We start from the raw sequence: 13,878 nt of genomic DNA, 5'->3' as shown, positions 1-13,878 counted from the left end.
ACAATGGAATATTACTCAGCCATAAAAAGAAGGAAATCTTATCTTTTGTGACAGTATGGATGGACCTGGAGAGCATTATGCTAAGTGAAATAAGACAGTCAGAGAAAGACATGTACGATATTCTTTCACTCATATGCAGAATCTAGTGAACAAAATGAACTAACAAGTAAAATAGAGACAGAATCCTAGACAGAGAGGAGGTTGACAGCTGTAGAGGGGTGCAGGGAGCTGGGTGGTGAGGTGAAGTGTTTGAACAAAAAATAAGAAAAAGAAAAGACTCATGGACATGCACAACCGTGTGGTGATTGCTAGGGATGGGGGCAGTTGGGAGTGGAGAAGGGTATGGGGGGGTAAATGATGATGGGCAGTCTTGACTTGGGGTGGTGAGCACACCAAACAGTGCGAAGATAATGCATTGTAGAATTGTACACTCAAAACCTGTATAATTTCGTTAAGCAGGGTCACCCAAAAAAATCCAATGAAAAGGAAAAAATAAATAAATAAATAAATAAATAAAGTCAACAACAAAATCATTACAAAAAATACTTTGACTTAAAAATCTTCAAAAACTACCAGGAGACCATGAACCATCTTAAAGGTATTAATTCAGAAGGCATTTATTAAGTTTTAATCAACAAGTTAAAAATGATTATGGCCCAAGTACATAAATTTTTTATTGGGGGAGGAGTTATTAATCTCCAGAAATTATGTAAAAAACTGTGTATGTATGTGTTTATGCTATTCACTGAATTCTCAAATTGGACTTTGACTTAAAAATGGTTACAATAAACTCTAACATTTCATAAGTATATTATGTGCTATGCATATGATTGCATCAATGAGAAACAGAAATATAGAAGTAATAAGAAATCTGGCTATCACTCCAATATAAATAACAAAAAATAGTCTCTTCTCTTTAAAATCCTTGAAAATTCAGCAAACATGTGCATTCACACCACCAAATACTCAAAATTAATTATATATATACTGAATCTGGTAGAACAAAACTAAGGACAATTTCCAAATTAAAACTCAAACCATATATAGACTTAACTCAGTCAATTCACTCTCCCTTCATTTAGAGCATCAAGGTAAATATCAGCCTCTCTGCCATTTGGTAAGACTCTTCAGACCAACACAGATTACCCCAAATGCTGACATGCGGTTGCTTTTTAAAACCAGTCGGGCCACAGAATTCTTCAAGGATATAATTATGTTTCCCTACATGAAATATTTGTTCCCTCTAATTAAGAAAGAACAGCAAGTATCACCTAAAGGAGTGTGATTTTTCTGATGATTAATATTACATTGCTTGTTACGATCTTATTAGCGCAGATTGAACATTGTCAGAGTGGAGTGGAATGTGCTCACCTGATAGACTTTGGGAGGTTAAACCCCATGGTTAGTGTCACCATCCTTTACAATGACCTTACCCAGACTGCTGGGGACACATGGACCAGTTTTGAATATGCTGATGGAAATCCTTCTGGACATCTAGGATATTCATTATTGACTAACAAGACGATTTTCCTTATAATCAAAATATGTGATGAGTTGCAAAAAAATTCTACTGATGACTTCAGGAATTAAATCATTGAACTGATATGTACATTTTTAAAAACTTTTAAAGAATATAATTTCAACTTCTCTCTTAAACAGCCCAGCTTTGTTAGTGGTATATGTTTAATGTTTCCTTCCACTATTTAAGCCCATATTAAAGTTGCATTGGGTTGCAGTGAAAAGATTTAATAGTTTGAGCAATTCTGAAAGTGATATATTTTTTCAAAAGCCTTCTTTTCTCTCTCCATAATCAATCTCAATCTATGAATCAAAGGACAAAGACTCTGGACAGCTCCTGAGATGATGGCCCCTGGCTCCCAGTGAAAGAAAGGATCCCTTTCATATTTAAAGCCTGGTGACTTCATTCTAATTTGACCTCATTCTCCCACCTGTTCTCAGACACCCAGAGGGTCCCTATCTCTGCAAATCACCAGTTCCCTGTTCATCTATTGTGTCCTCCACCTTGTAGCCAGTTCCTTAGCCCAAGCACCACTTTCCTGTCCATGTTAGGAACTGGTATCTCTTCACGTGACATTTACCTCAAAGAATCCCTACTGATTGGGAAATATGGTTTCTAATACATGTGGAACTGATTTTTGCAATAATCAAAGACTACAAACTATACTCTGGACCCTAGTCAGGCATTCTGCAAACATGTCATAGGTGTGTCAGAAGAGAAAGAGAATGAGGTAGTGTGGAAACTGAGCAATGCAAGTCCATTATCATTGCTGACTACAAAGCAAAACTGAGAAAACATAAAAATCACCCCTCCTGTTCCAGTAGAGTATGTGAATAGCATTATTCTAGTTTCTAAAGAACAGCATATTTCTTCTATTTGCTAGTCTTCAAAACAAACAAGATTACTGAATTAAAATTAAAAGGAAGAGACTACACTACATCTACAGTTCCCAACATGTTGTCCATCTGCAGTTTTTCACAACCCTCCTTTCTCCACAGACTACCATAAGCTAGGGCACCTTCTTTCCTGCCACAACCACCATGATTTTACCGTAACAACCACTCCCGCTGCGTCAGGCGCTGTGCTGAAAACTTGGTGTGCATCACTGCATCATCCTCAGCTAACACTGGAACCAAGTTCTTGCAACCAGGTGTCAAAGACACAGGCTTGGATACATGAGAACTCATGACAAAAATGAGTTACAATAAACTGTAGGTTTTGATATCAGAGGGTATTTAGAGAATACTCCCAAAGTCTCTATAGCTCATCAAAGCTGAATGTAATCACAAAGTTTTTAAATGTTTATGTTTAGCTCAACTAAAATATTAAAGAATGTAATATACTATAAGATTTAAGAAACTGATGGCTCAAGTGACAAACCAAAAACATCTCAATATGTATGTTTGAAACTCAATTTATTTGCTGTATTTTATCTGTATGCAAAATTGTGTTGCCCAAAAAATGTGGATTTCAGAACATATAGACATAAACAAATGAATGAGTGAATACATACATACATACATACATACAGAATTAAAGTAACATTCTATCCCCTTCTATTGGGTTATCTCTTAAACTTCACCTATTAACCTTCTATAATTTTTAGTCTATTTATTATTAGGGTGTTTCTAATGGTAAAAAGGAAAATGTTCCACAGGTTATATTTCTCATGTGTTCCCATAAACATAAACCATTGTATTTAGAAGTCATGAGAAGAAATAAGTTGATTAAACTGTAGGTTTTGGTGTCTGCTTTTATAAAACTCTCTCAAAGTTTCCAGAACCCTCTCTGCCTGACCAAGGCTTTAGTAGAGTTTGCACTAAAACTCTGATGAAGATGTCAATTTAGGGGAAAAAATTCATATTGATAATTCATTTCTGGGGATATGTATTGTATTATGAAACAGGTTCAATTTTAGAACCCATAATAATAATTATTTTTTTTAAATTTAAGGCCTTATTTACTACACTTTAGTAAGACTCTCCAACCATTTATCTCATTTCAGAATCCTAGGGATTATATCCTTTATAAGAGCCAAATGCAGTTTAGTGCACATCTTTGGTTTAGCCATTATAAAAAGTGAGTCCCTGAAATATCCACAGCTCCTCAAGGGGCTGTCCCATTACCAGTTCCCTCTGCATCCAGAGAAATCCTGACCAAGAGGCACACCTGGGAAGGTGTGGGCACTCAACCTCTGTGCGCTTATGTCTACTGGACTTCCCTTCATGTATGGGAGACAGAGGGAGCAAATAACGTAGGAATGAATGCGCGTCTCATTTCTTGAGGACCATAGGAGAAGAGGTCCTGCAGTGGGAATCTAAGAGGAAGCCAAGAGAAGGGGTAAGGGATAACTATCTTTCTCACCAGAAAATCCTTAAGATTTCTGGAAACCACGACATCCCTCACATCCTTGTTCCTGTCTCCCATTTCCTGGGAGAGCTGGGGTACAGAAGCTTACCTCACTTCCTTCCTGGGAAGTGGTCAGCGGCCACCGTAGGCCTTAACTGTGGGAGGGAGAGGAGACTGCTAACCTCTGGATGTTGTTAAGTTCTGTTCAAATACTGGATATTTGGGGACTTAAAGGATTCATAGAACTGTGATTTATTTAAAAGTGAGCAGAAAAGTCTTGGGATGTACTTATGTTTTCTCCCAGGGTCAGAAAAATATTATCCTCATTGAGTTTATTTAAAAAGAAGGTGAAGCATAAAAAGAACATGTGTTTTATGATAGTGCAAATAACACTTGTTTAACATAGTGGTTATATCAAAATAAGTAATAATACAACTACATGCTTGAAAAATTGAGAAAAATTCTACTTATAATGTTGACACAACAATAAAACACTCTTCTTGTGGCCCACATAATATTGTCCATAATGCTGCCTTTTCAAATCAAAGATAAATTTAATGTGTTTCCTTAACTATCTTTTACAAAAGGTTTGTAATTTTATTAAGAGAAGAACAGGATGACAGCTAAGTAGGAAAGAAGATGGGTTGGGGGGACTGCATATAAAGGCAAAAGGACTCATGGGCATGGACAACAGTGTGGCGGCTGTGCTGGGGGGCAGAGGAGCACAAGGGGACTAAAAGGTAACGGGAAAATACACTAAAAAACCCAAAGAAAGAAAGAGCAACAAATGCTTAAAAGCAAGACTTTTTAGTTTGAATGTTACATTAAAAACACCAACCAAAATTACTAAATGGAAAAGAATTTTTATAATAATGAAGCAAATAAACCATGGAAGAATTAGAATATTAAAAACAATTATTCAGATTCCTCTCTATGCCACAAAGTTTGTTTTTAAGGTGCTCTTCTAAGACACTGAGATTAGAGCCTAGAAAGAACCTCCTGAGAGCCAGCTATAGGAAGGTGCTTTCACAGAAAAAAAGGGAGTTGACAGTCTGCAGTTTCTACATTACATCTGCTGTGTCAGGACAGACCAGTAACTGAGCTCACTCGGGAAGCAGGGGAATCATAAAGCTGCAGGATATTGTTTCCTGATCAATTAAGCTAACCTAATGAGGAAAAGAGACCCTGGCTGTCATCTTAAAGATTCCCGAGAAGGAGGTGACCACAGAACTAGACTGACTACAATGAACGAAATGTCTGAAGGAAGACCTATCCTTGGGGAGAAGAGCTACATCCTTGGGCTGGGACTGGACAGCAAACATGTCACATTCACTGAAGAAAGACTGGCCAGCGAAGAATGGAATAGAAGGTCAGTGTCTCTGGTGTCCTTAGTGGTCGCCAACTTTCTACATATGAAGATGTAGGAATATATATATGGATCTCCATGTGGTTTGAACATGTAATTCATTTATACTTACACTGGTCATTGTGTGTCAGTTGACAATTCACAGAGGAGTGGAGGCCAAATAACACTAGAAAAGTCACATCAAACTTAACCACTTTATTAGTTTTCTTTAGAAATTATTTGATATTCTTTAAAATCATGCTTTAATAAATAAAGTTTTAAACAAATAGAAGTCATTGTACTATTATTGTTGTTATTGTTATTTTATTGTTATTATTATTAACATCATTCCCTTTTATCTGCTTTGGTAATCATTTTCAAGTAAGCTTAATAAATAACATTTCAGCATGTTTCTATTTTGAAGTGCCCTGACCACTAAGCGTGGCCCTGGATTAAGGGCACCCAGCCCGGCTGGTGTCCAGCCTGCAGCAGTCAGCGCATGCAGCCTGCAGCGGCCGGCCCACACCCTCCCGTTAATCTCACTAACTGGATTTTGGCCAGGCAAACACGGGGAACGCTTCTGCTCATCTTGAATTAACTAATTGCCAGCTTCTGCATTATACCTCATGATTTTCATTTAGAAGCAACCCTATTTGAAATCTAGGTAGAGAAAGTATTCTTTTTAAATATATAATATTATTAATATTGTACCTATTTTGCCTTAATCCAGGAAATGAATCCAGCATTCCAAAACCAAACATTTCATCTGCTTTAATTTCACTTCTTTTTCCTTTATTACTTTATTCCCTTTATAGCTTATTTCTATTTATTTTCTCTTGAAAAATTTATAAAAATATATAGTATAAAAAATACTTTCCTTCAACATCAAGGGCACTCACCAACTTTAACCATAAGGATATATATTTACTTATGTTATATCACCTTTCTTGACATTACAAAAATTTCTACAAAACTGGAGATTCATAAATAATAAAAGCCTATTCTAAGTTTACCCAAATTTTGAGACCTTTCTGTGACTTTGGAAATGGGTCTGTAAATCTGCAAAACCTTAAACTTTCCATGAATTTCAATGAGTTACAAATACTGCAAACATAACCTTTCTTTGCATTACTTCAGGATTTAAATTTAGGTTGGGGTGACCCATGGGAAAAATAGGGAAGAAAAAATGGGAGTTACGAGTTCAAATGAGAATACTGTATCTTAGAAGTTAAACTTATAACACATTAATTCATCTATAACTTCTCACTAATCCTTGTCCTCATTCATTTACTTGGTAAAGAATTTTAAAAGATAAAACTAACATAATAAAATTACATATTGACACAGTGATGATAATCCCACTAAAAGAGAAATAATGTGTTTTCCAAGGTTTATGATTATAGGGGTTTTTTTTTCTGTGCATGTGTGCATGCGTATATAATCAAAAACCTAGATTATGTATGTTTTCAATTATATAAATTTGACTCTTTAAGACTTATGTGTCAAAAGGAAATTTTCTAAAAGTTTCTACATGCAGCTGGATTTATATATTAATCTTTTCAATGTCAACTTCAGCAGAGCTGCTAATAATGTTATGCAAGAGTCATTAGGTACACTTAGCATATTAGTATCATTAGTAATTAGTAAGTTAGTGAATTATCTTCATTTTTAAAGGAAAATAAAGAATTAACTGATAATGAGCAATAATACCAAAATAAAAAACCCTCACTATACCAAATACTAAGGTATATCTGCTAAAATATAACTGCTATGTCTACCTTTACATCACACACTGTATATTGAATATGTTGATCAATGCACAGTGGGGTTTTATATGTGTACATTCTAATGAGAATTTTAGTCTCCCTTTGTCCTTGGAATTTTCTGAGATGTCTATATTTATTTAGGAACTTTCCCATTAATACATGTTAGTTATAGTGTTTTCCAGGAAACCTCTAAAGGCAGCAATTTTGAGGAATTTGGTGAAGGAGTCTATATGAACAACTAAGAATTTCTCAAAAGGTTTCATTCAAAGACAAGAATGTATAAAGTCTTCTGGAAGCAATTTTGCTTTCAATAACCTGCTCAAGGTCGTTAGTAGTGACCAGAATATTAACAAAGTTTTCCACTGACAAGATGCCATGGAGATCTACAATTTTTAGATGATCAAATAGTCCTGAAAGCTTCTGCTTATAGATTATTAAGACTATGAATGAAATGATTACCATAGAGATCCTTTGTCAAGTAATCCACAAAATATATGAAGAAAACAGGAAGAACTGCTGATCTAAAACACATCAGCAAATGGGCTCTGAGATAGACACGGGCTGCTCAACAACCCTAAGCACTTTAGATATTCTTGAACTGTCTTCTCCCTAGATTTATACATATTTTTATACTTTTAATGCTCAAAAGACCATATCTGCCTTCAGTCCAGAGTGAGTGTGTTTGTATCTCTATGCATGAGAGATGGTTTGATTAATCCATCAGTGTGCCAGGGGGAGGGGGAGCTTAAATCTTTTAAAAATAGTCAAAAAGTCTTCCAAGTAAAATCACTTGTTAAAATGAAACATGTTAATAATAATTTAATTTATGGGCCACACTGGATGGCAAAGCTCTTTAAGAGGTGAGACTTTTTAGGTTGCCTGTGACAGGACAACACTGGCAAACAGCATCCATCCATCTTACCTGCTGGGCTCCTCTTGACTGTGGAGGCAACAATTCATGCTATTCACCAAAAAGCTAAACAAGCGGCTGTACAAGGATTTGGCCAGGAGATCCCGGTAAAATTCAGCCATCTCTATAGTATGTCGTCGTGTGATCACATCTCCTGGAATAGTAGAAAGGTCAGGAGGCATAAGAACAAGGGTTTCTCTCATTTAAAAGCAAATACCACCTATAAGCGGAACCTAACCAACAATGCAAAGATGCAAGGAAAATATGACCAGCAACACTGAAAGGAAAAGAAATCCACAGAGACAAGTGGGGGGGGGGCAGGGAAAGGGAAGGGAAGGGGAAAGTCAAGGAACATAATAGCAAGGAGTCATGGACAAAACTAAAGGGGAAGAGCTGAGGGAGGGAAGGAGGGAGGGGGCAAGGGAAAGAGGTGGGGGGGAGGCAGAGACAAATGTATTTAAAAAGTAAATAAATTTAAAAAAAAAACCTCAACAGTTCTTTAAAAACAAAAACAAAAATAAAAAATAAAAGCAAATAAAACTATGTGTTTCCTTATTCATCCCTCACATATCTCCATACATCAAAATATGTTAAATATACTATGGTCTAAAAAATAAGGTCTCTGCCAATTATTACCTAAAATGTTTTCCTAACATGAGCGTCATATACATCACAATCTTATTTGTTATAATAGTTGACCACAGCTTTTGACCTTCTGCAGACTGTAATTTCCTTTCAGTTAGCAACCCACCTCTTTGAAGGGCCCCTCTTAACAAGTTTCCTGCTAACAGTTCACTGGTTTGGATACTGAATCATCCCTAAGGCATTTGGAAACCTGGCCATCTGGAAAATAAGTCATATTTTAAATATTTTCAAAGAAATGATCCAACTAACCAAAATGTGGGTCTGGAATGTGGGAACAAGGTTGGGTCTTAAAGTAGAAATTTCTGTGTCATTCTCAAAAAGGTGGTCATTGAAATCTCAAAAAAACAAGATTTTTAGAATAGACTAGAGAAGAAAGCAAAAAAAATGAGTATGATTTGGAAACTGAGTCTATGACAGCATTAATGCTAGACAGTGGAGAGGGAATGGGAATGTAATATTCATACTCTGCAGTGCTGACCAACCTAACTAACCACTGCAACTCAGGATGAGCAGGGCATTAAGTAATAGGATGAAGACCAGGTGAAATGAGGGTAAGTGGTTATGAAATGACGATTAAGTTGTTAATCATAGAAATACACATAAAGGAGCAAAACTGCTTATGAAACAAACAAACAAACAAAACAGCGGGTAATCAGGTGTCAGGAAGCTATGAGTTCAAGGCCATGGGGATGGAACAACACATGACGGCAGTGAAAACAGTGTGCCGTTTATGATGTTACAGAATTGAGGTCTCTAGAGTCAACCCGATTAAGGGTTCTAATGAGTCCCCAGCACGGCAGGGGTGTAAGGAGAGGGGAGCAAGTGCAAGCAGAGAAACCTGCATATATTAAATTATAGATATTAATGGAGAGTTCAGTTTTTCTTTAAAAGGTCATGAGAGAAAAATAATGCATTTGGATAACTTTAAGAAACTTAGTGTGGCTGGATGGAAGGAAATCAGTGGGAAAATGACTGAAAACTAAGCATAAAAGTTAGGTATGGCCCAAATAATAAAGGACCTCCTGTGTTGTCCCACAGTGACAAGCTTAACTACAAAGGCATTGGAAAATCTTTCAAAGACTGTTACTCCTGGATGAAAATCGTATTTGTATTTCAGGAAGATTATACCTGAAAGCAGTGTGAAAAGAAGTAAAATGAGATAAGGCCAGGCAAAAGATTAAGGACAATGTTCCTGCCATAATCTAGGGAGGGATAAATTAAGGAAATGGTGATAGAAAGGAAGGGAAGGCAGTGAGAATGAAAGCTGTTTATGGGGTGGGCCCGATCGACTCAATGGAGAAGGAGGTGGGCGAGGGATGAGAATGACTTTTGGGCAACTGAGTGTATCACGGGGAGATTCAGAGACTTCAGGCACATGGTCCAGAACTCCAGATATGAGGCAGGAATTATAAGTCACATACCCAGGTACCTGCAAGTAGGTTCCATAGAAACAGAGGTAAGAAAAAGGCAGATTTAGAGAAAAAAGATCAGGAGCTTGGTGAGTCTTCAAAATTACTCTACAGAGGCAGCCTGGTAAGGCAATGGAATGACTCACGGTGAAGAACTGAAGAACTTGGAGGAAAACTGCTCCTCCTGCCCATTGAGTAGAGGTGCACACGGCACAGAGGCTTTTCTTGGGAATCAGATAACATTAGATTCTAATTTCAAACATACCATTTACTAATGATTCCAAAGTTATTTAACCTCTTCGAATCTTAGTTATGGAAATATCAATGTGCACCTCATAGCAACTGGTAAAAATTTTAAAAATCCTACATTCATAGTACTTGGCACAATTCTTGACATAAACACCCAATAAATGCCAGCTACTGTTATAACTGGCGGTGGAAAGGAAAAAGGATGCCCTCCATTGAGCAGGGCAGCAGCGCACCACATACACAGATGGATCCGATGTTTTAATTAAACAACTCCTCTCAGACCGATGACTGTAGTTGTCTAAAATGACTGATTAGCTAGAAAAGGTGATCAATTAATCAACATGGTATCTCAAAAGAATATAGAGTTTACAATATGCAACTATAGTCAGATAAAGTGACCAAATGGGTTCATAAGATTTTTCTCATTTGGCATTCAATTCATAGAAACAGTTTTGCTAAGTAGGAAAAGGTATGTTTGTATTTACTTTTTGTATTTCAAAGAAGACCGTGACTGCACAAAGGTGACAGCCAGAGAATAGAAAAACTTACCTTTAAAATATTGGACATCAGTTGTTAAAGCAGACACTAGTTCATCTGATGAGACCTGTAACATTCCAGCCACTAAAAGTTAAAGCAACATTGAAAACTAAAGTTAGTATTTTTTTTGACAGAGAGAACATTGTATTTCATGGTTATGATATATAAACTTTATATACATCCATTAGAAAATGTGTGTATTAAAGAAAACTGAATTACCAACTTAATTGTCAAATTCAACTAAAGAAATAGCCTATAAGTAATCCAAACCTTAATGAGTTCCTGGGGCTCCTGCATTAAATCACAACAGGTTTTTCCCCCTTTCTTTCACAAATAGACCTGAATGTTTTCTCCCAGTTCCTGATTAAAGTACTTTGATATGAGGTAAAGATATGCTGTTCACTGACAATCGGTGGTTTTAAGGTATTTTGAAAAAAAAACCCCAAAACTCTGGGATTGACTAGCAGGCAACTTCAAAGGAAAGAGAGATTTTTGGCAAGATCTTTTCAGGGAAGTAATTAAATTTGATTTAAATCTTTAGCTAATAACATGCTCCCAAAATATACTGGAAGGCAGGGATGGGGGTGGAGAACCCTTAGAATATAAATAAACCCAAGTATGCGCAGAAGAATCAAGCCGCTAATGTGGTGGGCAGCAGGAGGACATAAACGTGTATCCTGTTATTCATTCCCATAACCATTTATAAAAGAGAACAAAGTTACAAATTATCCCCCCCCACCCCATTCTCACTGAATTCTGCTCCAGAAGAAAGGTTATATTCCACCTGGCTTTTCTGTAGTGTGTCTCCCTCTACTGGCAGGACTGCAAAACTGCATATCTACGAGGTGAATGTTAGCTCTGTTCCACTGACCTTGTTCTAGAAGCTGGAGGTCAGAAACAAATGCAGAGTCTGCTTCGGTCAGAGCAGTGAACCGAATGTCTCCAATGTGTAATATTGCTGCTAGAATCACCAAAAGATTCTCCACCTCCTGTGCATTTTACAAATAGAGAAAATGAACAAGATTACTTAGAAGAAAATAGATTTGGTCAAACCATTTAAAAACCTAAAAGTTTAAAATCTAAAATGTTTAAAAGGTGATGTTAATATGGCTAACTTCTCCTATTCTAGATAAGGAATAAGGCTGCTGTATAATGTAATGCATTTCAGTATTTTCACGACAACTAATAAAAAAAAATCTAATGACAATTAATATTTCTCTATTTAAAAAAATAATGATGCCTGTCTTAAAGTTAAAAATACATTTCAAAATTTTTTTTCAAATAAGATGTGAATCCTTTAGTGTGATTTTTCAGATCTTGAATGTTTGCCTGTCTAGCTCAAAATTAAAATCTCATAGTTCAATGCACATTTCCTGTAAATTAATGTTTCTGTTCCTTAAACAAAAGAGAGTAAGGAAGTGATGTTCTGATAAACATTAACAGTTTCCATGTAAATACCAAAATGAAAAATGAATCATTGTGTAATGATGGTCTGACTGGCTGGATGTCACTGGGGAGGTCAGACTCCACACGTCCTTCCCGAGCTGACAGAACTGCACACAGAGGCTGACAGACGTCACGGCGCTGGGCTGCTCCACCAGAGGGTGTAGGCAGTGGTGTCTACCTTTTGGTCACCTCTCTTAGGAGATACATTGGTACTATGATTATTGAATTTTTCACTTTTAGTATCATAAAAATTGGAAAATTAAGGGAGCCATGATGAAAACAACTCTGCCTAGATAAAATGTTAATTGTTTTTTAAGGCATTTCAAGGAAAACTCAGGGGAAAAAAAAAAGGATTTTGGCAAGAGCTGTCTTTGAGCAGAAGGTAACAGGAAGTTAAAGAATATTTTGGTGAGCCCTGGCTACTGTGGCTCAGTGGATTGAACACCGGCCTGTGAACTGAATGGTCATCAGTTCGATTCCCAATCAGGACACATGCCGGGGGTTGTAGGCTGGGTCCCCGGGTGGGGCAGCGGGGGCGGGGGGTATGCAAGAGTTAACTGATCAATGTATCTCCTGCACATTGCTGTTTCTCTCTTGCTCTTTTTCCCTCCTTCGACTCTCTCTAAAAGTAAATAAATAAAATCTTAAAAAATAAATAAACACTAAAAAAATGAAACAAGAATGTCTGCTGAAACGTAACATCTGAAAATCTGAAACTCTGCATAAAACCTTAAATATGGTTTTAGACACTCATTTTTTGTAAAGAATGAAAAGTAAAGAAGAAGGTACAAATTAAAATATACTTTTCTAGAATAATATATATTTAGTGTGATGGTATCAATAGTAAAATTGGTTAAGTTCCATATAGATCAGGTGTCATAGCCTTTCAAATTTGTATTTATTTTCCTAATCTGCAATTTGGAAATAAAAAGCTCCTGCTTGTGGCCATTTTACTGAGAACTACTATATTTTCTTTATAAATATACAGTTGAAACAATATACTCCATGGGACCACATGCATTTCCTCCAGAACTTCTACTTTTCATCATAAGGTATAATTTTATCATCTTTAAAAGGGCGGCATTGACAAGGATGGTCTCTCAGGCAATTTCAGTCCAGTGCTCTATGATTTTGGTATTACCTAAAAATGTTTTTGACAACTCCCAAATCACAAATGAGTGTTTCAAATTTAATTCACTTATGCTTGTTTAAATAACATTTTCTCTCTTATACCACCTGACAACTCTTTCCCCCTTTTAATAAATCCAATAGCTCATTAAATTTTCTAGTCCCTTGTGAGACAGGAACTTCTGGATACACAGACAAGAAGCCTTTGTTCTGCTCTCAAGGATCTTAGAGTTAAGTGCTGGAGACAGAGCTGTGAAAACTAGCCGTAACGTGAATTAAAATGTGGTAAATACTATGACAAAGGTAAAAACAAACTGCTCTGTGAGCAGCAGCTACCTGCCCTCTTGCCGGCTGGCTGGAATGGTGGTAATGGAGAGAGGAGGTGGAGGTAGCGTTATGAACGGACCTCTCAGGACCACAATCACAAAGTCTTGATTCAAGGCCCTCTCCCACCTAGAAGTACCTTCCTTCCAATCTTATTGGACATGATCTATTCTTACTAAGTGGACTAAATTGTCGCCATCCCAGTCATCCCAAAGGATCAAGATACAGGGATTGTCTTTTGTTAAAAGGCT

General features: G+C 36.7%; 1 protein-coding gene across 2 annotated transcripts in view; it reads right to left on the bottom strand.

The window, feature by feature from the left end:
* MYO16 (myosin XVI) overlaps positions 1 to 13,878 on the bottom strand; it is a 590,664-nt gene that overhangs the window by 204,869 nt on the left and 371,917 nt on the right. For both annotated transcript variants that reach the window (XM_054574388.1, XM_054574387.1), the window contains exons 18-20: positions 11,601 to 11,718; positions 10,742 to 10,813; positions 7,902 to 8,043 (exon numbers count right to left, since the gene is read on the bottom strand). In XM_054574388.1, the coding sequence (XP_054430363.1) occupies positions 7,902 to 8,043; positions 10,742 to 10,813; positions 11,601 to 11,718 (332 nt within the window). The remainder of the gene's footprint in view (positions 1 to 7,901; positions 8,044 to 10,741; positions 10,814 to 11,600; positions 11,719 to 13,878) is intronic.

This window comes from Pteronotus mesoamericanus, unplaced genomic scaffold (genome assembly GCF_021234165.1).
Source record: "Pteronotus mesoamericanus isolate MK-2021 breed Mesoamerican mustached bat unplaced genomic scaffold, CSHL_Meso_final contig_26, whole genome shotgun sequence".
NCBI classification, from domain to species: Eukaryota; Metazoa; Chordata; class Mammalia; order Chiroptera; family Mormoopidae; genus Pteronotus; species Pteronotus mesoamericanus.
This window is presented reverse-complemented; position numbering and strand designations above follow the sequence as displayed.